Genomic DNA, 24,669 nt, shown 5'->3' with positions numbered 1-24,669 from the left:
TTGCAAGATGAATATACATATTGGTTTTAATTAATCAAGTGTTACAAATTTCCCCAAATTTTCTTATAAACTCGTCAATATAAGCAACAACGAAGAAGGGAAAAAAAACCAAAGAGCAAATTTTATCAGAACAATGATAAAAAAGACTGAAAAAAACACAAGTGAAGAAAACGAATTCTCTCAAGTCTGTAGCATCCGAATTGGGCATGAATTAAAAATGAGCCACTCGATTCTCACTTGTATTGTTGAATTTGTCAGCTAATGCCAATGCTTCTTTATCCCATAATGTTCCAGCAAGCTTAATACCTTCACGAGATGCAAAACGAAAATGTAAAAGGATTTATCTTTTCCTAATCTCTCTCAAATTCAGGCGTAAATAGACTTACATCCTCGCTCTCGTCGTATCCATCATCCATTAGTAACTCTGTAAAACCCCAAATGTTGATTATAAATTGTTTAACGATACTCGTTTTCTTTCTTACTCTTCTCCGCGTGAGTCTCAAATGAAGATTTTGGAAACCGACGAGACGGCACCGCCAGAAACAAAAAGCAATTCGGGTTTTTTCTACTCTGATTCAATTTCTTATTCTTACCTTCTCGTGAAGTAGTTGGTGATTCCTCCTGATGAATTCGACGATTAGAGAGAGATGAAGAGGAAGAAGAGAGAGAAAAAAGTAGATAACCGGGATTAATTTCCGGTTTGATATGGTTAACAGAAAACCGAAAGTTTTTCTATTAAAAATTAAAAATTAATTAGATAACCGGGGTAAAATTGGAATTTTGATTTTGTTGAAAAATCGTGTGTATGAAAATAACAACACTAATTAGTTTGGGTTTTAAATGACACATTTTAATTATTTGGTAGTATTTTTATTCTAATCCAAAACTATTGTGTATTAAACGTCCAAATAAAAATAATTTCAGGTTTTTTATTGGCATTTTTCTCAAAAAAAAACAGAGGATGATGAATAATCTCCCTTATTCACAGTTATGTTACACCAATATTTAATGAGGAATTAAATATGTATTAACTTCGTAATGAATGTGTAACTATATACTTGGTAATTAAGTACATTAACTTCGATGTCATAATATATTAGTATTAGTGAACAGGTGCATTTAAGCAGAGCATTTAATTAGAAGCACTGTATTAAACCCTTGTTCATCCGTAATGTCTAGAGAAGATAAAACAAATTTCAGATTTTGTCTGAAGCGGCATTGCATTAATCTTGGATCTCTTGGATTCGCTTTAGAGTTTAATACTAAAGTCATACGAGAACTTGTCATACAAATAAAAAAACTTGTCAAATATAGTAATGATCAACCAACTAAGACACTGGATATGTAAATGAGGTAAAATTGAATTTGGGTTGAAACAATAACCTTCCTTCGTGACTACGTCACATTCCTAGCAATATCTTGCGACAAAAAATAAAAATCGATTTCGAGCTGCAACTATATGATCTGAAACACAAAAGAACTTGGCGAATCCTATCAAGAAATGATTCGAAGATTGATATCATTGTGAAGAAGATAGATGTTAACGCCCTAACTAGACTTTATCTTTTCTATTTTGAAGATATATACATTGGTAAAATCTATAGTAATGTTTGGATTGTTCATTTTGTATATCCCGATCGTGCAACCTGGTCTTTATTTCAGATCTTTTATTAACTTGGTTTTTGAATTTGGAGTGTTCTATGTTTTGTTTTTAAAACGCTGCAATATTTTTCATTTATTTATATATTAAAAACTATGTAATTTACTGTTTTGCATTGCATTAACAACTATACAATTTAGTTTTAAACAAAATATATCATATATGGTATATTTATCTTCAAAAAAGTATAACAAATTTATTTATGGATCAAATCGTAATATCAGTTGACCATTTAAATCATCACACTGTGTTTAAAATACATATATATTATCTCACAATTCCCTTAATTATAATCAAAACTTTTTATTATATAATGAAGACAGAACCCAGATAAGAGAACGCAGGAGCATCACAGTGAATAATGAATGGGCATTTAAACTGTAACCACACAACATAACAACCAACTCTTTACTACCAACAACTCTAGTCTACATCCTTCCATCAAAACCTTAAATAATTGCTCACTACATCATCTCAGTTTTTGACTATTCAAGCTAAATTAATAACAATAAAGGCAATGAAATAGCTTTCTTTCGAGGGTTTTTGGGTACAATTACATTACTGCCTTATTAAGGTGGGTGGTGCTAGCACAATATTGGTGGTCATTGGTCAAAATAGTAGAAAGGTCAAAACGTACACATGTATTTAAGAGTGAATAGTAGTAACTTTATCATCATCACCAAGAGAAAGGGCTAGCTCCTTGCAAGAACACCTCATTCTCCACATCTTTTACCCTTTGGCATACCTGATTGCATATCTTTATCGCCATCGCCTGCCATATAATTTCATCAGTATTATAATTATCAGAGATTAGTGTTTTTTACGATTTAAGCTATCTTTAACTTCATGGGAAAGGTTTAAAGAATCTCTCACCTTGTCTGCAAGTGGATCAAATGCTGCATAGAGTTCAAAATCTGGTGTCACCCAACATAGAAGAGCTGCAGTAAAAAGATAGTCAGTTCGCATCGAAAAGGATTTTCATCTTTTTGGTAAAACATGTGTGCAAATTCGAACTTACTGTAATTTTCATCTCTTCTATATTGAGTCTTGTGGGGTCCCAATCCTTTATCATGCATTGAAGCGTAAAGTTTCTGGTATGCCCGATATAGACTGCAACACAACATAACTACTACATCAGTACTTTTCCATTCCAAATACTAATCATTTGGTTTCCCATGGAGATTCGTGACTTTACCTTTTCTGTTGTCTGTGACTAGTTACTGGAGGTGAGAATTCAGAGGAAATGTACTGATCTAAGTATATACTACGGTACATGAAATGCCAAATTCCAAAGGGACCTCCGGTTCCCACAGATGCGTCGGGAACAGCTGTATCCTGTCCCTGATTGGTGGTAGATGATCGACGCCTGCGGTCTATTGGTAAATCTTCTACACGCATTCCACCTTCCGCAATTGATCTTTGAACCATACTTAGAATATCTGACTTGAGAAGAACAGCCTCAAGGCGAACCCTAACCATGAACAATTAATTCGAACTTAATAACATGTTTATTAACGGTACTCGGCATTTTATCATGTAAAAGAACACAACTATCTTCAAGCATGAAAGCTATTTTTACCGGCAATCTTTGAGATGATGGAAGGCATCTGAACGTGTGGTAAGCAATATTACATATGTATCATCCTGCATTACCGAGTAAATTAATATTTTCACATTGTGCACTGTTGATGAGTCTAAGAAGCTCTTTACAAGTATTTGACTCACATCAAAGAAGTGGACATAGGCATGCAAAAAGGCTTGAGCGTTGTATCTTGGTAGGCAGATTGGTGAGAAAGATTCTGATGTCCTGCTAGCAGAGAGGAAGCAGTGAGAACAAGCTATACAAAACACATGTATGGTTCACTGTGGGTACATGAACAATTATATTTGGCACTTGCCTGAATGATTCTGATGACATGACAAAATTTGAGAGTAGAAGCAAGTCGTCGGGATGGAGAGACGCTTTCTGTGCACCAGCAAGACTGACAACCTGCACGTAAAACACACATACAGTCATTAACTATGCTGGACATCCCGGCTAAAAAACGTTGATCTTTTGGATACGGGGGTTTTACCTTGTGTCTGCACATTAGTAGTGAGAACAGGACACCAGAGGCACAAATCTCTTGCAATATGGTCCCTGTAGCTTGCCTTAACGCATATTGAAGGGGAAGACAAGTATAGGCATGAAGAAATGTAGCTGGGTTCCTAAAAATGGGAAAAAAATTTCTCGAAGATTATTAGAAATGGAACTCAGAGGTAGACAAAAAGAGAAAAGATGTAATGTGTGTAACAACAGTTTTACATCTGTGGGAAGGACAGTAAACAGACTCAAACAACTATTACGTAGAATATTGTATTATATACTTTGATAATAATTGGAGATCTTCGTCTTCCACAAATCATCTCTTATTACTTTGTGTTAAAAATTTGTCTCTTCAATTTTATTGTAGGTTTCTAACAGATAAAACTGATCCATGAAATAGTATGACCTTTTCTAGCAATTCCAGTGAAAGTCGTGCTCATTATCCATTTTTTTCTAGAGATCAGTAGCCTCAATCTCCAAATTAATATTCAGAAACAAAATAACAGGAAATAAAACACAGCAAATTTAAAGAGTTGCAAATTAGAGACAAACCAGCTAAAAGAATGGACAAGAGATGAGAAGACAGCATCTGTCCCTCCAAGCAAGGGTGTCATATCGAACTTTGAATTCTTCTCGAAACATCTGTCTATTGACTTTGTTAAAATTAGTATCATCTGCATCACCAATGTTGCATTCTGGTTATTTAAACCGCACACTCAAAACATGACAAAGTTTAAAAGAAAGGATACACAGGAGTCTATTGTTACCTGACCATATAGAAGATCCAACTGCCCCCTTAAATATTCATACGTTTCATCTGTACAGCTTATGCAGACCAGGTATATTGGCCCCTTCACCAGAAAGACAACCTGAATTTTCACCAGGACATCTCATTTTAAAGATGTTTGTAATCTCCTTTATCAACAGTGATCTTAATGATATATTAGACATGACATTAGTAAATATCTCCAATGACAGTGTAAACGAACAAAACACTTCTCTAGCTGAAAATTTAACGCACCAGTGTATCTAGTGGTAGGCACTACTATAAGCACCTCTGCCAAGCTATATAATTGATAGTAAAGGGAAATTTTAATACCTGGTGTTTTCCTGCCTTGACTAAATTGACACGGTCACCACTAAAAAAACAATGGGTTAGGCATCAAACATGAAAAAAATAACCATAAAAGAAACGAGCAACAGACAAAGCTTATGCATATTTTACCCATTCTCCACAAAAGAAATAATAGCTTGAAGAGTAGCTGAAAATCCAGCAAGCTTATGTTCATCTCCATATCTAAAAGATACGATGATTACAAAAAGAAATGAAACAAGAGTAAATCAGTTAAAACAACAAAAACCCGCAATGCAGCCATTCCCTATCTGGTGATTCAATATGAAGAAATGGCTAAACCTGGAATATATCGGTTTGCCCGAGTTACTCAATATGAAGAAATGCTTCTTCCTCTTTCTCCATGAAACAGATGCATCATCCTGCGTTTTTCATATTAAAAGTGTGTTCTCAGAAGTTCCATCTACCGCTGATGAGAAGATAATCACTATTGATCAGTTCACATGTATCACTCACTACACATTTTCCACAGTTCTGACATTGATCAGTTCACATGTCAGTGTTATCAGAACGTTAATACCAATTCAACCACATTCCTAGAACTTAGACCCAATCTACTAATTCATCCTTGTTCTCTCCTCTAATGCATGAATATGGCACTAAAGTGAAGGAGCTAAATCAAACTGACCTCATCAACATGGCGTTTTCCAGGCAACCAAGCGGCTTCATGCTGCGAAGCGGTGTCAACATCCACATTAGCTTCCCGAATCTCACCTTCGCTAGCATCATCAGCTTTATAAGTAGAGGTAGCTCCACCGCTACTCCCTCTCTCCCCATCGTAACCGCTACTAGTCGGACTCGGCGGCTCTTCCCCTGCCTCCATTTCCACAGGATTCTCCGCCTCTATTTCCTCTCCTCCGCTAGCTCCCGCCACAGCTTCATGCAATAAACCACCATTGCTAACTCCGCCTTCGTTCCCGTTGGCCGATGCAACCTCGTCGTTGTCGTCATCATCATCATCGCCGCCGCTGTAATCGGTGCGAGTGGTGACATCAGAGACTTCGCTAGGTTGAGAGAGATTCATTGACTCCAATTGACTTTGAACACGCCCCGAATTCGTCTCGGGATCGGTACTAGGGTTTGGATCGGCGAATTCGGTGCCTGATGATGATGATGATTGTGAAGAGCTCGAATCCGAAGTCGCCATTGCAGGAAATCGTGTAGAGTTATTTTTAGGGATTTTTCCGAAAGAGAGGAGAGGATTTGATGATGGTCTCCTCCTCTAATGGCAAGTCGTGTTCATTTGCTTCTCTGCAAATTCACTTTGTCCACCACTCGCATTGAGGAGGAGGATGATTCACCAACGGATCCGATCCAAGTTTCAGTTAGATATATTCGACCCGCTTTGTGACCCGTCTTATTGGGCTTTTTCGCGAGAGGATATAATCGAAGAGAGAGAGGGGGGCTCAGATCTCACTACTTAGTATGAGCCTTGGGCCTATTTTCTGCCCAATAGTGGAAGCCGGTGGATACCATCAAGTAGTTTTATTGACTAGGTAACAACCCGCACTATATGCGGGATAAATCTATGCAGTAAAATTAAAGTTATGAGTAAATTTATTTTCTAGGATAAAAGATTTGTTTATACAAAAACAAAATATATAACCCGTGAGAATATGTTTAAATCAAACTATTATGTATCAATTGATCATATAATCTATTCTTTCTTCAATCTATACAAGATTTTATATTTTGTTTAAATTTTCTTTTATTTTTAAGAATATATTTCACCCGTGAAATATTATACTAATGGTATAAAATAAGTCAAGTCTTTATAATAATGATTATTATGATAATTTTATTTTGGAAACTTTAAATATGTGAATAGTAATCAATTTTTTAATAGGTGAATAATTTCAGGCTTTGAAAACGTTTTAATCTAATAATTTTATATCTTAATAATTAAATATGTTATAAAAATGATTAAAATAAATTTTATAATATATATGTTTTATTTTTTTATAATTAATTAAAAAAGAATATTCTTTAATTATTCAATAGCAATTATGTGTAAATATCCTTAAAAATGAAGGCAATAAATTCATTGGTGTCTCAAACTCTCTAACAACAACACATCAGCATTTTTTTGAGAATGCTTCTCTATTAATATATAGGGGATTTGTTTTATGTTTCCATAACTTAAGAATGAAAATGATTTAGCGGAAAAAATAATATATATGTACAATTCAAAATAGTTATAATACTGTTTTGTTCTACAATCTATAAATTTACTCTCTTTTCTTTTCGAAATTTTTATAACCTTTTATGGTTGTCTTAATTTAGCTGACCGAAAAACGATATAACCCGTGATTTTACTCAACCTTCGTTTGGTACTATAAACTATTATGGTATTAAATTATACTCGACAACAATATTAATACAAACAAAATCTATGTGTGATTTTAAGAGTCGAGGGAAACAACACACTATAGTCCGAACTCAAGATTGATGTTCTTGCATGTGTGAATTCAATCTATTGGAAAAGTTGATGAAGAAGAGGTTGGAAAGAATAACAAAACAATGGTTTATGTGACTTGTTACAAGAGCAATATATATGATCATATATTGTGAGTAAAATAATTGATTGTCACTAATGTGGTTCTTGTTAACGCTCAAGTTGTCCAACTACGTTCGAACTCCAAATCTGATCCCTCGTCGGTTCAATCTATTAATAAAGTCGTGCAGATGAACGAACTTCACATTCTCCATGTCAAACTTTTTGATTCCTTTTATTGTTGGGCCTTAAAAACTCAACATTGACTTTCATTTTCTCAACTGTTTTGCTTCCATTTGACCAAATGCCTTTTTATTTTGTTTTCGCCAACTACCAAAAGCTTTTGTATCTCTTAGCTTGTTTCTATAGTCAATATTTTGGACATGTGAGGGATGCATAATTAGCTAAAATAAACTAATAATATTATAACCAAACACGTGAAAGAGACGTACCTAAAAATGTGCCGATGAAATTCTAGTATTTTAAAAAGACAAGAAAAAAAGAAATTCAAATTTGACGTTTTGTTAAGTTGGAATTTTGGATTGTACCGATAATATACCAATTTATACTCGATTCGTCGCTTTGGTAAAAGCTAAAAAAACCTAGAAGGAGGAAAAAGACAAAGAGAGTACAAAAACGACAAGACCAACGCACATAAAACGCCGAACGACTCGACTTGTGTGTTGTTCAGTCATCACTTACGTTGGGAAATACTATAAAGGATTACGGCATCGCATCTGTGTGGGGCTTGCACTTGAGAGGTACGTTTACCCGAATATTACCGCTTTGCCACTGCCTTGGTTACGTTTAGAAATTGACATTGTCCATTACCAAACTAAATATGGCCACGACCCACGAGCTTTTGTTTTTCATATACGCAAACATTTTTAACCGTTTGTGCACATTATAAGACGTGTTTTTGTATTATATCTTCAAATCAAAAAAGAAAATAAAAATAAAAATGAACGTGTTATGTATACTCGATAAACGAAAATGAGATGAATATATATATTTTCTTTTGAAAAAGGGTTGAAATCCATTGTTAAAAGATATAAAAATCCTCTTGTTTTTGTTTTTTAGATGTAAAAAATCATTTATTATAGGGAATTCACTTATTACGATATGATACAGTATATGTGTGAATTGTATTAACTTGTAGAAGTTTAAGATTTCCCTTCCACGTATATTTGTCAGTATCATAATTAACAAACATATGAATTCTACTACTATTTCTTGGGAATTTTAGTAGATAATAGAACGCATGATCGTGTGTATGTTTTTTGATATGCATGGCCTACTACTTTTAACAAAAGAGATTATAATTATTTCTACCTAGTTACTTGAAACCCTTTCTTTAATTTTAATATTTTATGATGTTTTCTAGAAAAACTAGTTGTGTTAATCCTATTCTCTATGTATTTTATGCCAAAAGACTAACAAGTAAACAATCTTATTTGTCCTAAAGAGTTATTGATATAATTTCCCAATAAAGCTTTGTTATCGTTTGTAAATATTTCATAGGTATCTCATAATGAAGATGAATCAAATCCGGGTCCAGGCAAATCAATAACAACTTATATATATACTCTTAAGCCATAACCTAACACTTATATCTTAGAACAATATTAGCATATCACCCCATGCATGTAGGCTATGTAGCATGTGGTTGTCGTCACTCTTCTTTAAACTTTTCAAAACTTGAACTAGTTAGAGCGTACGTAAGCCAACTCCGGTAGACATCACATCGGTATTCCAAAGTGATTTTGTCATCGCTCGTGGTGTAGTCATCTTCCGAAAATGTCGAAGAATGAGCTTGCGAGTTATTTATTAAAATTCTACTGTATATGAACAATTTTAATTCCAAAATTAGTAAATGATCCATTTGAATTTTTTTTATATAGACCTAAAATATCTAGACACATATATAATTTTCAGTGAAAGTTTCAAACCATTGTCTCACAAATTAATCATTTTAATTCTCCTTATACATGGCTTGAAACTAGCGAGAACATCGTTCACGAATCACGTTTTTTTGACATTGGCTTTAACTGTATACTAGGAGAGTTACCCGCACGCTTGTGCGGACAAGAGTTAAATAAAATCAAAATGTCAAAAAAAAAAACCTATTTTTAAATTAGTTTTGTTTTCTTTTTAAATATGTTCAAAATTGTAATTAATTTTGTATTTTAAACTTTTAATCTGACATTTCTAAATGGACTTTCAATATATATTATTTTGTTTTAAAAAATGTTAAGCCCATTTGCAAAATGGGAAAAATCCATTGAGCCTGATCCATATTATTTGGTTAATTTAAATTAGATAGAAGTTGGGTCAGAATAATTTAATATTTCGTTTAAACCATCAAGAAAATTTGGAAAGCAACCCTTAGAAGGGTTTATAGTACTTGATCATACAAACCTTCAAAATAATTATAAAGTTAGCATATACAAAAGATTGTTAACAAATATGCCTTCAGCTTAAACTTCTCCAGTTTACCCTTCATGCTGCATTATATGCTTAATGTAATAACGTCCAGCAAATTCCGAGCTAAAAAAATAGAAAACACATCCATAAGTTAGACCCTAACATGATACACCACTTGATATTTTTGAACATTAAAACTTACATAGCCTTGTGATTCTCAAGTCCTACAAACTCCGGTTTTAAATAGATCTTGGAGGAGGCCAATGTGTTTACAATACACGGTTCACCTAGGAATGTTTTAAGTGTTAAAAAGATTATTTAGATGAGTATACAACCTACTCTTAAGAATTTTTACAATCTAGCAAGTTCTATTAATAGTACATACCTTCATACTCTCCAACCCTCCAGAAACGCAGTACACAAAACACCGGTTCAGTTTGATATGTGAGATGGCATCCAGTTGACACCCATGAAGACATGAAAAGGTTAGCATAGTAATCCATTGCACAACACTTTACAGTTTCATTCCTACAAATGAATATACTTGTTACACTCTACAAAATAAAGTCAGACTTATAAATCTTAATATGAGTAAAGATGCAATAAATGTGACTTACCTGCCATTTAATAGTGTTAAAACAACTTCAGAAACACCATTTCCATGATTTCTTCTGTCATCAACAGCTACTATACATCCGCAAACATCTATTTTTGGAAAAAAGTCAAGAATATTTTTAGAATGTTTGTATCCAAAGCTTTTGGTAAAAGTTCAATTTGTACTTTTCTATTGAGGTACCAATACACAAAGTTCCAAAATTCTTTTAGAGTTTCTAGATAACTCAACACAAAACTAAAAAACAATCCATTCCAATTTGGTTATACTATGTTAAAATAAATAAATTACAATTAAATTTCGAAAAACGTACCGAAAGATATGTGATGATTGATCCTTCCACGATATATATCATCCAAATCTTCGAATCAGACGTAATTTTTGGAGTTGATTGATTCGAGGGGGAACATGGTTGAATCATCCGTAAACTTGATCTGTAAAGGATGATGAGTATTCCTCTCCCTGAGGGTTGGATTGATGATTTGGAAATTTCGAATCTGATACCATTCGCCCTCGTAAAGATACTTCCGGAGCTTTTTAAGTATAGTTGGGACAAAGGCGACCTCAATCGTGTCACCCTTCAAGGTTTGTTTAAAATCGTGTGAGTAATCTAGCATATAAACACTATTAAAATAAAGATTTATGTAAAATCGATTTTCGATTAATTGCTCTAACCTTCGTATCCACAAGAAGAAGAACTCGTTTTGTGAAGAACTCGGTGACATGCCAAGAATTCAAGACTTTAGCGTGAATACACCAGTTCGTTCGTCCTCGATGAAGATCAGAAATGTAATCGATTCTCATGATTTTACCAAATTAGGGTTTCTTACTCTTGCTTCACTGTTTTCGAAGACGAAAATGGGATTTCGGATTTGTAAGAATATAAACAGTCACGATTAAACGTAGCGTTGCGTCTTAATCGTTTGAGTGTCTTTTTTTTTGTTTTTTAGTATTTGTAATTTTAATAGGTATAATTATGATTATAATTACAGATTAGTAGTATTTTTTATAGTCGGTATATTTGATGTTAATCAATGCTAAGACTTTGAGAATAACACTTTTTTTTTTGTCCTTGCATCCATACATGCATTGGTTAATTTTGATAATATAATAATTTTTTAAATCGAAACTATAATACATAATTGATTAATTCATATTTATAATGCACTATATTCAATTATACAATTTGCTTGAATTAAAGTTGTTACTGCAATAAAAATATGAGGAATATTCATATTACAAAATAGATGACAATTAATTAGAAGTCTTACTTGAGTTTTAGCTAGAGACATTATATTCTTAAATAGTATCATTTGAAACTCATCTATTTACAATACTGTACATGACTATATATTCTTAGTTAAGAATATTCTATGGTGATGGATATTGTCGTCTGATTATTTTTGTCTTCCATATAATAGGTTTATAAGACTTTTTAAGAAATAATGTTTTTACCAATATAGAACAATTGTTTCAAACCTTTTAAATTTTTGTTTCTTGAAGATAGGTAAGTCGGAATTTTATCAATAATAGATTAATTGGTTACTATTTTTAGAATTATACTAAATTAGCAGTTAAGTTGTACCTTAAGAATTTTATTTCACTTTTTAAAAAATGGACTCATTTATTTAATATATATTATTCTAATAAATATGTAAACTTTTATATATTTTTTTTGAAGCCCATTTTCAATTTTCATGAATTTGATGAGCCCAATACAATCGGTATGGTTAATTAAATCACGATGGATAAAGATTTGCGTCACATTAATTTACTACGTTTAGACAATAGAAATTATTTTTGAAAGTAATATAAATTATAGGTCATACAAACATTACAAATAGTTATAAAGTTTACATATTCATAATAATTTTTATTTAAATAACCTGCCTTCACCTTAAGCCCCTTATACGATTATTCTTCATGCTCCATCATACGATTTATGTAGTAGCGTCCAGCAAATTCGGAGCTAAGTATAGAAAGCAAATTCATAAGTTAAACCCTAGCATGATATACTACATGGTATTAATAAACATTTAAACTTACATAGTCTTGTGATGCTCAAGACCTTCAAAATCCGGTTTTAAAAAGATCTTGGAGGAGGCCAATGTGTTTTCAATACACGGTTCACCTAGAGATGTTTAAAGTGTTATAAAAGTTTTGTAAATGAGTATAGAAAATAGATAGTCTTTAACATTTATTAAAACTTGTAAGTCCTATTAACAGTCATACCTTCATACTCTCCAACCCTCCAGAAACGCAGAACACAAAACACTGGTTCGTTACGATATGTGAGATGGCATCCTGACGACTCCCATGAATACATGAAAAGGGTAGCATAGTTGTTTACTGCACGGCACTTGATAGATTCATACCTACAGATGAAGTTAATACAAACATTTTTTAAAGAGTGAGACTTAAAAATCTTAGCAACATCAAATGTAGAATAAATGTGTCTTACCTGCCATTTAATAGCGTGAAAACAACTTTGCCAGCATGTTCTCTGTTGTCAGTTACAGCTACTACATATCCGCAAACATCTATTTTTTGCCATAAAAAGACATTTTTTTATTTCAAAAAGATGAAAAATTGTTTCCAAATCTATCATATACATAAAACTATTTAGTTTCTAAGTTCTGTTTGTACTTTTATATGGGAAGAACCAATTATCAAAGTTCTAAAATTATGTAAAGTATAAAGATTCACCAACACAAAGATAGCAATATCTAAGAATAATTGTTTCTGAATCTATCATCCACATAAAACTACTTATGTATAAGTTCTATATTTGTACTTTATATGGGAGGACCAATCCACAAAGTTCCAAAATTATTAAAAGTCTAAAGATTAAACAACTCAAAGATAGCAAAAATCTTTATCCACAGGGTATAATTGAAATTTTTTTTAAACCGTATATTTAAAACGTACCAAAAGAAATGGGATGATGGATTCTTGAACGATATATATCACCCAAATCTTCGAATCGGAAATAGTTTTTCGAATTTACTGATTCCAATTGATCATGGTTGATTCTTCCGTAAACTTGATTTGGAAAGGATGATGAGTATTCCTCTCCCTTAGGGTTGGATCGATGATTTTGAAAGTCCTAATCTCATACCATTTACCCTCATAAATATACTTCTGGAGCTTTTTCAGTGTTGTTGGAACAAAGGCCACCTCAATTGTGTCACCCTTCAAAAATTGATAAATTGTGTTAGTAATCTAATATATAAGACTTTTAAAATATCAAATATCAGTAGAAATTATCATTTGGGAAATTCTCTAACCCTTTCATCCATAAGTAGAAGAACTCGTTTGCTGAAGAATTCGTAGACATACCAAGAATTCAAGACCTTGACTTGGATACACCAGTTGGTTTTTCCCCGATGAAGATCAGAAATATAATCGATATTCATGATTCTATCGAATTAGGGTTTTTCTATTTTCTCTCTTTGTCGGAGACGAAAAGGGGATTTCGGAACTGTAAGAAATCAAAGAGTCACGATTAAACGTTGCTTATTAACATTTAGCGTTATAACTTTTTTTTTCACTATTATATATTATTATTTAAATTATGATAACAAAATGAAAGACAGGATTCGTTTTTAATAGATATATTTCGCAAGGTTCTAATTTAAATGTGTTTGAGATTTAATTGTTTAAATTAAGACTTTATCATACCTTAAACAATAATTTTTACCATTACGTAATTATATTTTCTATTCTAATTACATAGCAAAATACCACAATTTTAATTATATTACAGATAATTGTAATGAATATTATGAGTAACATTGTATTTCAAAGTTCATAAAAATTTGTTTAACTAATTATAGAAAATAAAATTTAATCTAAAATTCCAAAACAATGTTCAATTAAAAACATAATAATTAAACAGTCTCAAAAACCTCTTTGAAAACAACATTAAGTGTTTTGTTCTGGCATTTTCCATCTTTATCAGTAATTAACACCTTCAATCCTTTTCTGGTTGTCACTCGAGAGAATGCAACATAAAGCTGTCCATGTGTGAAAACCGGCTTCGGAAGAAACAATCCAACATGTTCTAGCGTCTGACCCTGACTCTTGTTTATAGTAATTGCAAACGCCACGGTAATAGGAAACTGTCGTCGTCTCATACGAAAGGGAAACTTTGCATCAGGTGGACTAACATACATCCTAGGGATAAGTACCTTATCTCCAACCTTTTTTCCTGTCACGATTCTTGCTTCGATTACATGATTGGCCATCTGAGTAATAATCAGCCTCGTACCGTTACATAAACCTCCCTTAGGATCTATATTCCTTAACAACATGACAGGTGCTCCTTTTCTCAAAGCTAAAATATGGCTTGGCAGTCCAGAAACTTGAATACTGTTTAGGAATTCCTGAGTGTAGATCATATCATCAAGTCCGCTCGTATCAGACGTTTCAATACTATCAGAGCTAAGATATCGTCTTTCCTCACCTGCAAAATTTAAAAATTAAATTTCGTATATGTTTTGAATATTAGAAAATTTTCAAAAAATTAAATTTCTATCTCCTTTTTAATTTGCATACCTGGAAGCTTAGTGAGCATAAACTGATTTTTCTTATCAACATCGTCATTTCTTGGACTTAGAATAGCTCTTTCACTAAAGAATTTTGGGTCAGTCCTCCTTGTAAATTGTTCTCCGTAGATCTCTTTAACTATTGCTTCAATAGGATTTCCACTTGTATTAATTAATAAATCATCCGGAATTTCTATCTCTACATCCCCACTATCTGACTCGTTAATTTTACCATCTCCGATATCAAGAAGCCACTTAGAAAAAGTAGCAAGAGCACCCGCATCCATACTATTACGTGCTTTGCGAAGTCTCAAATTTTCGGTAAGTTTAAGAACTTTACAACTATTCCAAAGAACAGATGAGTTGATAGATGCTAAAACTGTGGCTACCCTTCCACCTTCCGTAATAACTGGTAAAATCTGTCTAAAGTCACCTCCTAACACAACAACTTTACCTCCAAAAATCTGGTCACATTTCATGATATCTCGCAAGCTCCTATCTAAAGTCTCATAACAAAGCTTGTTCATCATTGGAGCCTCGTCCCATATTATGAGCTTTGCTTCTCTAATTAAATCAGCAAGATCAGATTCAGCATCTATCAAACAAACAGAATATTCATTAAGATTGATTGGAATACCAAATCTTGAATGAGCCGTTCTACCACCTTCCAAAAGCAAAGCAGCTATACCACTCGAAGCAACATTAAGAACAATATTACCTTTAGACCTTATATCAGCACCAAGAATAGTCCACATAAAAGTTTTTCCAGTACCTCTGAAACCATGGACAAAAAACATACCACCTTTATTGTGATTCACAGAGTGAATAATTTCTTCATAAACACGTCTCTGCTCATCAGTTAGCATAGGTAACAACTTATTGTACAATTCCTGTTGTTTTTGAGGTTTATATATTCTCTCATCTGCGATAAGCCTATTTTCTCTTGTGTTCATTATACTATCATCTGGTCTAGGCATTGTCTCGAAGGCCGTAAGAGATGTCCCATTCGATCGTAACATAAGTTCTATTTCAGTTAAACATATATTTTCTATCTGAGTCCGTGACAACATTAGACCTACCAGAGAAAATTTTAAACATTTTATTATATATAAATATATATATTTTTTTCTTCGAAAACGGAATATTTTGATAAAAGAAAATAAGTTTTTGAAATACCTGGATCGTTCCTGTTTCTCCTTTCTTTAAACAAAATATCCTCACACAAGATGTCTTTCGTTTTATTACAAACTTCAAGAGGAATAGTTAAACTCTTTGTATGCAGTAGGATCGCAAATAACTTTCTTAAAAATTCCCCAAAACACCATTCACCTGCTTCGTTTATAGCTGCAATGTACTCCTTATCATCATCCAATAATCCCAAAGCATAGCAAGCTTCTTGGAAATCACTATAAAGTATACCATTGACTGTTTTTAAATAGTCAAAACTTGTTGGTCCTGGAATTTTATTAAGCAGTACTCGCAAGTAATAGGCTTGTCCTACAGAAGGCGGTACATACGTAATTCTGCCTATTGCAAAACTTTTCCGTTTCTCTGATCTTGGCTTCCAAAGTTTTTCTCTCTTATTCCACACAAATTTAGATGGAAATTCAGCATACGTAAGTGCTCTGGCCTGGGGATAAATCTTGTTGCATTCCATCCAGCCCAAAAATTTAGAAGTTCTATTTGTTGTACGTTGCAATACATCTTCTATTGGATCATCCTGATTGTAAATAGCCAATTCTTGCCCTGGAAGATGAAACGGGAGTTTTTCTACGGCTGTAGTACGATAACAAATCGGGAAAGCAAAAATTCGCCAAGAAGCCTCACATGCAGATACATACCTAAAAAATATTGGATTAGTTTGTCACGTATAATTTAATATGAGAATATTTGACAATCCTATTAAGTTGTTACCTGCAATTGAAAAACTTTTTAATTTCATTTTCCTGATCTTCTTCTCCTACTTTGGCTCTAACATAGTCCGGACCTTTAGTGATGTACTTGAACAAATATTTAACTGAACGTGTCTGGTTGCACCACTCAACATTTATATGAGCACGAAAACGGAGTGATAAATCACGATTATAGGGAATAACGTAACTATTATCGTATTGAAATCCTCTTTTCTCCACGATTCTCCCATAGTTACGTCGTCTATATATTGGATAGCCAGCATCGTCGACAACAGTATTATCCATGAATGGTTTTGGGAAGAATTTAGTGCATTGCCCATTATTCATGCAGACACTATCGCTGTTCATATGACCACACGGGCCATGGATCATCACATCAGAAACAACTTCGTACAAATACTTATCCACCTCTTTATCAGGAATTTCAGCGCTTATGTATTTATCAATATCGTCTGATGTACGCATCTTATTGTCTGGGTGTAAAAACAGAATCATGTGCGCATGAGGCAGACCCCTCTTCTGGAATTCTATTGTATACATCGCTGAAATTTTCTAAAACAAATAATTATTTTTAAAAAACATTAATAAGATATTTTTTTTCCAAAGACTATTATAAATAATAATAATTAAAACTTTTTAAATACATACCAGAATTTACGATACCAAAAGTTTTTTCCTTTCTCACTTGGTCCATTAATTTATCAAGTTTCATCTTGAAAACTCGGCTACATATATCAGGTCTATCTTCTTTACTAAGACGATGTATTGCTAGATAACGATCAATTTCAGGCCACCTTGGGTTGCACGTAAAAGTTATGAAAAGATCAGGAAATCCAAAATACTTGCAAGTAGCCATGGCGTCAAGATAATGTTGCATCATATATCTTTTTCCACCAGTAAACGATGACGGAATAAATATTCTTTTTCCATGTTGTGCAAGGTCTTCATGTCCTTTTTCAGCAGCTTCAATTATCTTATCGACTCTTTCAGTTCGGAGTTTGCTTTGGTTCATCCATATGTAGTTCAACCTGTTCGACTCGATGGTAGTGAATGCATCGACTAAAAACTGCTGGAATAATTTGCCTGCCATAACAATAGTCGAAGACTCTTCATATCTTTCAAATATTCTATACGCATAAAATTCCCTCATGGTTACGGTTTTCCTTTTACGTCCACGGGTATCCATGAAACCTATATCGATACCTAATCTGAAACCATCTTCACCATAAGGGAACAACAATGGGTACTGTAAAGGCAAGTATGCGGGATGAAGCTCACTTATTCTCTGTAAATTACCCGAACGACTTTCTATAACAATGTCACGTTTATTCACACCAGCCGTAAAATCTCTGGGAATTAAAGCAGCGACCTCTTTACTGGTAGGAAGATTATGAGTTCTTGCATCAGTAGTTCTGTCTGAAGGTAAGATTAATCGCAGACCTTCGCTACCTTCTTCCATATTAAATCTTTCACGTGCCGATCTAAACGCCTTAACATGCGGATTATGACTATCAAGCATTTTTTTTAATAGTCCAACAATCTCATGTTTTAAATCTCCAGAAGATCCTGATGATCTATATCAAGAACAAAACACAAAAATTAATAATAATAATGATTAGTAGATACATCGAATTATGCTAAAGATATTTAACTAATAATTAAGATATGGAAAATATTTAAATACATATTTATCAATATATATAATTACCTAAATGCAGAAATTCTATTTGTTATCTCGTTACATACGTCATGTATATATAATTGCAAAAACATTGGTTCCTTTCCAGGTTCTGGCAAGATATCACCGATACGGTGATAGTTTTCTCCGCACATCTGAAATAAATACGGCCCTCTACCATTATTTATTGAATGGTTAATTTTCCCACCTAATGATGTGAACGAAAACATCATGTTGTACGCTCGTATGTTATCGCGGAAGTTTTTACCCCTATCGTCATTATTATAAAACAACGATAATAATGTTTTAGGCGCAGTCTTCAAAGTAGGAAGTATTACTTTGCCGCGATGGCAACACAGTGAAAAATCCGGCTTTGCCTTTTTAGTCCGTTTGTTCACCCGTTCTCCATACCACATATATGCTCCACAATTATCACATAAAAAATAAGGATCTCCATCATCATAATAACTTACATATACATTTTTTTAAAAATTATTATTTCAAATATATGTTAGATATACATACTTATTTACAAAACAGTCGTATAACGAATCAGATATGCATCGAGATATACCATTATTTAATAACTTAGCTTTTATGGGAGGAAAGCCAAGAAACATCTCAGATGTCGCATTGCTTTCATTAGTATCGAATGAAATCCCATCAGTAGAGCTGTCTGAATCACTTTCATCGTTCGTATCCGAATCAGTTGCGACGAAACATGCGAAATCTTCCTGTAATCCGGGAAGAAGGAAATTTTCTGCATAGTCAACAATTGGATTAGTTTTAGCATTTATATATATATTTTTTATATATATTCTCATTTTGAAATCCCTTCCCGAAGATATTACCTTTTTTCTTCCTTTGTGCCCGTTTAGACTTCAGTATTTGCATTCTTTTCAACCTTGCCATCTTATGTGGATCAGGATACTGAAAATTCAGTGCATTCGTAAAAGCAGGAAGATTTATCGTAGAACTAACACCTGTAGTTTTATAATGTTGTTAAGTGCAATCTATTAGTTTCGAATGTAACATATATCGTAATGTAAAGAATATAAAATGTCTGTACGTTTTCTAGAGACGGCATGTGTCGTTTCATTCTTCCTCCGATATGGAATCTTCGAAGGTCTCATTATAATACGTCAAGTGTAGTAATCTGCAAAATGAAATTCAAAGTACGATCAAGAATTCATATAATCGAGTAATTCTGACAATTTTATTCTAAAATTCGCTGTTAGGTTTGTTTATATTGGAAGATGGTGCCGTATATATGATGCCATCTAAAATGTACTAATTATTGATATATACGAATATTGACATATGTATCTATATATCATCTTAACTTTTTGAATATTTTTTTTAAAAATACATTATTTATCTTTCTATTATGTATGGAGATCTTTAATACGTATTTTTTGAAATTTACTTTCTTGATCTTTGACAATATTTTATTTATTTAATTTTTTTTTTATCTTTTTTTGTTATATTTCCATAATCTTGTAGATCATTATCGGGTCATTACTGAATATCTAGTTTTTTTTTATATATTTTCAATTCTTATATTATATTTTTTTGTAACAAAATTTTAAAACATGTTAAACTAAATATTTTTCTTCCATTATAAATATTATACTATTAACGAACTTTCCGCTGAATTGTCATATCATAATTATTATTAATTAGGAAGATAATTTCATTATGTTATAAAACTAACATTTGATAAACATTAAAAAGTGATAAAATCCCTTTTAAAAACATAACGAATTATAATAACATCGTGGTGATAATCAGAAATAAAAATAGTTATTATTATTGAATATCAAAATATGAAACTAAAATTCATAAACGACATTCTAAGGTGCATCCTTTTTCATGATATATCTTTGCGTACATATTTCTTGTTTTTCACACACCAGAAGTATCCGGAAACATCCTTATCATATGTGTAGATTGGCTCATTGTTAGGCATGACATTGTATTCCATCCAGGATTGAAATTGAGATTTCTTGTTCGCTGATTTCAAAATACTATTTTCACCGTCAACAACAGTATTTTGAACGTCAAGATGCGCCAATGAGTTATCTTCAGAAGAAATTGATTCTTTTCCGGCTTTCCTGACTTTTTTTTGAACTGGTTCAGCAATGCGATCCTCACAAAAGGAAACAAATTGTTCTTGTTGAATTTGCGAACGGACCGCACCTTCATCAGGTCCTGATCTTTTCTTGGTGGTTCGACGAACTCCAGATAAACGGTTCATTATGATTCTGCACGTATACATTTGAAACATGTGAATGTAATTTCAATAATACAAAATAATGAAAAGCTTGATTTTTGTTTTACCTTATACGTCAAACAGCAAGAACTTAAAAATTGGTTCAGTTTTTTTTTTTTTTTTCTAGTTGACATGGTAAATTAATAAGACTTATATATATACATATAAAATGTATAAAATAAGTTTACACATTTGATAAAATTATATTTCCTAAAATTTTGTTTTGAAAAAGCAAAATATTTAGGATTACCATTAAGTTTTTAATGTAAAATTTTTTGTTAACATAATCGTTAATGGTCATTTTCTTAAATTATCGTATTGAATATTCAGACCATTAAATTTGGCCTTTTATTTTTAACATATTATCATTATTTATGGAATTTTGAAATATGTTTAAAAAGATTTAGGTTGGGGTTTAGAGATATTCTAACTATTAAAATTTCCCAAATGATTTTATAGTATGATATTTATTAAATTATATTGTATATATTTTTAATTTTCGTTTATTGTAACATAATTATAGTAATTGAAAGAATTAAAGTTTGACCAATACAAATACGCTAAGAAGCTTAAAAGCGTTCTTAATTGTTCAAAATAATTAAAAATTTCAATTCAAAAAAATAAAACATAAAGATGAAAATAAAAATTAACCGATATCATGTTTTGAAATGACGCAACTTTTTCAATCTCGGGGTTCGGATTTGATTTTTTTCCTTGTCATCATGCTATGACCCCTGGTCGATCCAATATTGCTGTCTGTATAATCTCTCTTAGATGAAGTCAAATTCATTTCAGCTGGTGCAATTTGCAACTTATGGTCGTCGAGATCCAAAGAATTATTCGAAAGTTCATTCCTTCCATATAGTTCCTACATTGAAATTACATACATTGAGATTTAAAAGGTATAGAATTCATAATGATATTATGGATATATGTTTTTTTTTTGTTTACTTTAGTACCTTTCCAAATTGCACAACCATGTGTTCCTTTTCCCAAAACTTTTCAACAACATAAGCAGACTTGTCGCTTTTTAAATTCTCGATTGTAATCGAAATTTTAAACAGCATAGTCCTCCCAACCAAGGCAGAGAGACTTCCAGGAATAGGTGCAGTATCATCCTGAACAAATGTCAAATCTTGATTTAATACTTATTTTTATAACTTTAAACCAAAAAGAATTCAAATGATACTATACTTACTTTAGGTTTTTCCAAAGCTAGTTCTTCTGCTTTTTTTCCAATAAATAGTTGGGCAAGACCGTCAAAGAAGAGCAGCTTAATCTTTTGTGAACTTCCGTACCCAACATGAAGTATGAGTTTATACCTTATAGACAGTTTGGTACGACTTAAATGTGCGTATAGTTATAATCCACAATTCTTTTAAAAATTTAAGAGACATTTGGTACTTACTTGTAATCAACTTCCATAACATCAGAATCACAAACTCCACAACTATATAGTAAATCCTTTCCAGCTTGAGATTCTGGTGGATATGGCTGCACCTTCTTATTGCAAACTTTACAGGCAATATAATACCATTTGGGCAACACTTCAACAGAATGAATTGTCGCGATTGTCACACATGTTCGCGCCTGTAAAGAATTAATCAAACATTTATTATCCCAATTATAATTCAGAAAACAATAAGATCACGATATCAATTTTACGTTTGAATCATTACCTCAAGTGCATAAACGATTTGGTCCATAGTACTCTTTTCGTTCACAATGAAAAACTCCTCATATAATGTCACCTTGGGTTTCTGAGGGCTTGGGTCATCATCAAGTTGTACTAAATCAATAGCATCAGTAGGCAACCTATATAGTTATGATAATAATAAGAATATGTGTATGATTTAAGCATGTCGTGCAGAATAATATAGAAAGGATATATATATTCATATATATACATATATGTATACTTACTTATTTCGAAATGCGTCTACTTCAGACATAACTGGATTTATGAGAATATCGGTAGAGTTGAACGCATTGGAAATACTATAATTTCCTGTAACATGGATTTAATTGGCAACGTTAGATTTGACAATTATAAGCTTTAAGTTTTGTTTTTTCTGAAAGTAAGATATTACCTTTCCATTCCTTCAGGCATGCAAATCGTATTACACAAACGACAACAGTATCTTGATGTTCTTTTATTTGTTTATCAAAGTCCTTTGCAAGATCCCCCCACACCGTGCAATTTAACCGGGTTCCACTATATTACGAATGCATGAAAAATAATAAAATTTAGTTATTTATTTTAGATTAAATTAATTTTCAAAATATTTACTAAAGTTACATACGTTAAATCTTGCAAATCGAAGCTCAATTTGACATTATCCTTCCCTTTCGTTTTGACGCTATCAAGATTTCCAACACTGATGATTTGGCCGATTACATCTACGAGAAAAAACATGAATTAATATTTTGTTTTTTACATGTAAATATAACTTTTAAAAACAAAGTTAATTAATAACTCACCAAACAATATATTCTTATCTAATTCTCCAGATAAGATAGTAGTAAACGCCTGAAAATACTTTACTGGAACACGAACTGGGAATTCATCACATGGTTTCACAACAGTGGTTCTATAAAAGACGATTTTAAATCCCAAAGAACTTGTCTTAAAATTACTATCATAATCCACTAAGCTGAACGTATCGACTATTTTAGACTCGCCGACAGCAAGTTGATTTTGAAACCTGCTGACCAAACCATCTTCAATAGATGCATGTATCCTTGTACCCTATATATAACGATTTAAAGTTATAAAACTAATATCCAGTTTCACTAAAAATTTCATAGATAATTCAAATAAACATGACGCTTCAATTTAAAATTAGAACTTACATCACTATCAACGAAGACCATCTGAAGGGACTTGAATGATTTCCAAAGTCTTATGATACGGACTCTTATCTTTTGATGGTCTAAAGCAGGGTTGAGATTGTCTAACTGAACAAAAGGTCGAACGTTCATCTTTTTAGAAGTCATATTGAATTGAGCATACAACTCATAAACACATTAGCGGAACAATATTTATAGAGATGTTATACAACCGACTTGATTTTTTATTTTTTAGAATATTTTCTTACTTAATTTTGTTAAAACGATAATGATGAGGAATGTAAACATATCATTTATGAATATTCTCGATATGTTTATTATCATTATTAAAAAAGTATATTTAACATTTTTTTATTCTTTCAGATTTAATGAAATTCATCAAGCAGTTGTAAATTACCATATATCGTTATTAAAATAAATGTTATTTTGTAAATTATAATAATAGTTTTTAATATTTTTATTTAAACAAATTTCTATATGTTAAAATTTGCAACTAACTAAATTTAATAATAATACAGAAAATAATATTTTAATTATTTATTAAATCCCAAAAAAATCATCAAATATAAAATTACAAAAGTGTTTTTCAATAATTTTCAAAAAATACAGAATTTCGTAGAACGGTTTTGAGCATAGTTATCAATAAGGTCTTCGATGCTTCTCAAAGGAGTCCTCAACAGCAAGATGAATATAGGAGTCAAGTGAATCTCTGTATTTTGCAGAAGGATAAATTCTAATCAGTATTTTTTCATATCAGCTAATCATTAATCAAATAAAGTAAAATTTTACTATTACCTTAGGTCTAAATCGAACCTATAGTCGGTATCATCCAAATCTTTGATTCTTGACTCACCATGATCAACGTAATTGTACCTAAATATTTAAAGTTAGTCAGATACATCCACATATTTCTAAAATATATAATCGAAAGACCATCCAAAGTAATTCTCTGACTTACATGAACATGTAGTCTGCAAATTCTGCACTCTTCGGGTCCTCG

The 24,669-nt window shown here is 32.1% G+C and overlaps 6 protein-coding genes and 1 long non-coding RNA gene across 7 annotated transcripts; all 7 read right to left on the bottom strand.

The window, feature by feature from the left end:
* Positions 1-649, bottom strand: LOC147943757 (uncharacterized). Its single transcript, XR_015598020.1, has 2 exons — positions 387-649; positions 1-306 (listed from the first exon to the last, which is right to left on the bottom strand). It is a non-coding gene; the product is annotated as an uncharacterized LOC147943757 (long non-coding RNA).
* A 1,524-nt stretch (positions 650-2,173) lies between these two features.
* On the bottom strand, positions 2,174-6,232 carry LOC104786872 (vacuolar fusion protein MON1 homolog). Its single transcript, XM_010512325.3, has 14 exons — positions 5,507-6,232; positions 5,161-5,240; positions 4,972-5,043; positions 4,846-4,885; positions 4,514-4,615; positions 4,299-4,420; positions 3,736-3,868; positions 3,559-3,650; positions 3,386-3,467; positions 3,240-3,304; positions 2,856-3,131; positions 2,679-2,770; positions 2,534-2,598; positions 2,174-2,432 (listed from the first exon to the last, which is right to left on the bottom strand). Exons 1-14 carry the CDS (start codon positions 6,023-6,025, stop codon positions 2,337-2,339), a joined length of 1,836 nt encoding a protein of 611 aa, XP_010510627.2. The 5' UTR covers positions 6,026-6,232; the 3' UTR covers positions 2,174-2,336.
* A 3,632-nt stretch (positions 6,233-9,864) lies between these two features.
* LOC147943756 (uncharacterized) lies at positions 9,865-13,825 on the bottom strand. Its single transcript, XM_087512355.1, has 8 exons — positions 13,697-13,825; positions 13,535-13,601; positions 12,871-12,949; positions 12,642-12,784; positions 10,414-10,501; positions 10,182-10,324; positions 9,999-10,083; positions 9,865-9,919 (listed from the first exon to the last, which is right to left on the bottom strand). The coding sequence occupies exons 1-8, from the start codon at positions 13,823-13,825 to the stop codon at positions 9,865-9,867; spliced, it is 789 nt and encodes a 262-aa protein (XP_087368481.1).
* A 474-nt stretch (positions 13,826-14,299) lies between these two features.
* On the bottom strand, positions 14,300-14,809 carry LOC147943755 (uncharacterized). Its single transcript, XM_087513097.1, has one exon. The coding sequence runs from the start codon at positions 14,807-14,809 to the stop codon at positions 14,300-14,302; it is 510 nt and encodes a 169-aa protein (XP_087369223.1).
* A 125-nt stretch (positions 14,810-14,934) lies between these two features.
* LOC147943754 (uncharacterized) lies at positions 14,935-16,026 on the bottom strand. Its single transcript, XM_087512354.1, has one exon. It carries the CDS (start codon positions 16,024-16,026, stop codon positions 14,935-14,937), a length of 1,092 nt encoding a protein of 363 aa, XP_087368480.1.
* Positions 16,027-16,671: 645 nt separating this feature from the next.
* On the bottom strand, positions 16,672-18,388 carry LOC147943753 (uncharacterized). The gene is made up of 3 exons (XM_087512353.1): positions 17,518-18,388; positions 16,871-17,411; positions 16,672-16,732 (listed from the first exon to the last, which is right to left on the bottom strand). Exons 1-3 carry the CDS (start codon positions 18,386-18,388, stop codon positions 16,672-16,674), a joined length of 1,473 nt encoding a protein of 490 aa, XP_087368479.1.
* A 3,113-nt stretch (positions 18,389-21,501) lies between these two features.
* On the bottom strand, positions 21,502-23,801 carry LOC147943752 (uncharacterized). Its single transcript, XM_087512352.1, has 8 exons — positions 23,673-23,801; positions 23,457-23,568; positions 23,110-23,219; positions 22,499-22,579; positions 22,228-22,409; positions 22,018-22,108; positions 21,779-21,937; positions 21,502-21,687 (listed from the first exon to the last, which is right to left on the bottom strand). The coding sequence occupies exons 1-8, from the start codon at positions 23,799-23,801 to the stop codon at positions 21,502-21,504; spliced, it is 1,050 nt and encodes a 349-aa protein (XP_087368478.1).
* Between the last annotated feature and the right edge of the window lie 868 nt (positions 23,802-24,669).

The sequence above is a fragment of the Camelina sativa genome, chromosome 5, assembly GCF_030686135.1.
Source record: "Camelina sativa cultivar CO46 ecotype springtype chromosome 5, ASM3068613v1".
Lineage (NCBI taxonomy): Eukaryota > Viridiplantae > Streptophyta > Magnoliopsida > Brassicales > Brassicaceae > Camelina > Camelina sativa.
This window is presented reverse-complemented; position numbering and strand designations above follow the sequence as displayed.

Coding starts and splice junctions, on each gene's coding strand:
- LOC104786872 (XM_010512325.3), bottom strand. CDS start 6,025: ATGGCGACTTCGGATTCGAGCTCTTCACAATCATCATCATCATCAGGC. Junction 5,241..5,506: donor GAAAACGCCATGTTGATGAG/GTCAGTTTGATT, acceptor TGAAAAACGCAG/GATGATGCATCTGTTTCATG. Junction 3,132..3,239: donor CATCATCTCAAAGATTGCCG/GTAAAAATAGCT, acceptor GTTCATGGTTAG/GGTTCGCCTTGAGGCTGTTC.
- LOC147943756 (XM_087512355.1), bottom strand. CDS start 13,825: ATGAATATCGATTATATTTCTGATCTTCATCGGGGAAAAACCAACTGG. Junction 12,950..13,534: donor CCAGAAGTATATTTATGAGG/GTAAATGGTATG, acceptor GGCAAAAAATAG/ATGTTTGCGGATATGTAGTA. Junction 10,325..10,413: donor TTAACACTATTAAATGGCAG/GTAAGTCACATT, acceptor ATTCATTTGTAG/GAATGAAACTGTAAAGTGTT.
- LOC147943755 (XM_087513097.1), bottom strand. CDS start 14,809: ATGATCTACACTCAGGAATTCCTAAACAGTATTCAAGTTTCTGGACTG.
- LOC147943754 (XM_087512354.1), bottom strand. CDS start 16,026: ATGTTGTCACGGACTCAGATAGAAAATATATGTTTAACTGAAATAGAA.
- LOC147943753 (XM_087512353.1), bottom strand. CDS start 18,388: ATGCTTGATAGTCATAATCCGCATGTTAAGGCGTTTAGATCGGCACGT. Junction 17,412..17,517: donor TTTTGGTATCGTAAATTCTG/GTATGTATTTAA, acceptor AGAAAATTTCAG/CGATGTATACAATAGAATTC. Junction 16,733..16,870: donor AAAAAGTTTTTCAATTGCAG/GTAACAACTTAA, acceptor ATCGTACTACAG/CCGTAGAAAAACTCCCGTTT.
- LOC147943752 (XM_087512352.1), bottom strand. CDS start 23,801: ATGAACGTTCGACCTTTTGTTCAGTTAGACAATCTCAACCCTGCTTTA. Junction 23,569..23,672: donor TGGTCTTCGTTGATAGTGAT/GTAAGTTCTAAT, acceptor CGTTATATATAG/GGTACAAGGATACATGCATC. Junction 21,688..21,778: donor TGGTTGTGCAATTTGGAAAG/GTACTAAAGTAA, acceptor ATTTCAATGTAG/GAACTATATGGAAGGAATGA.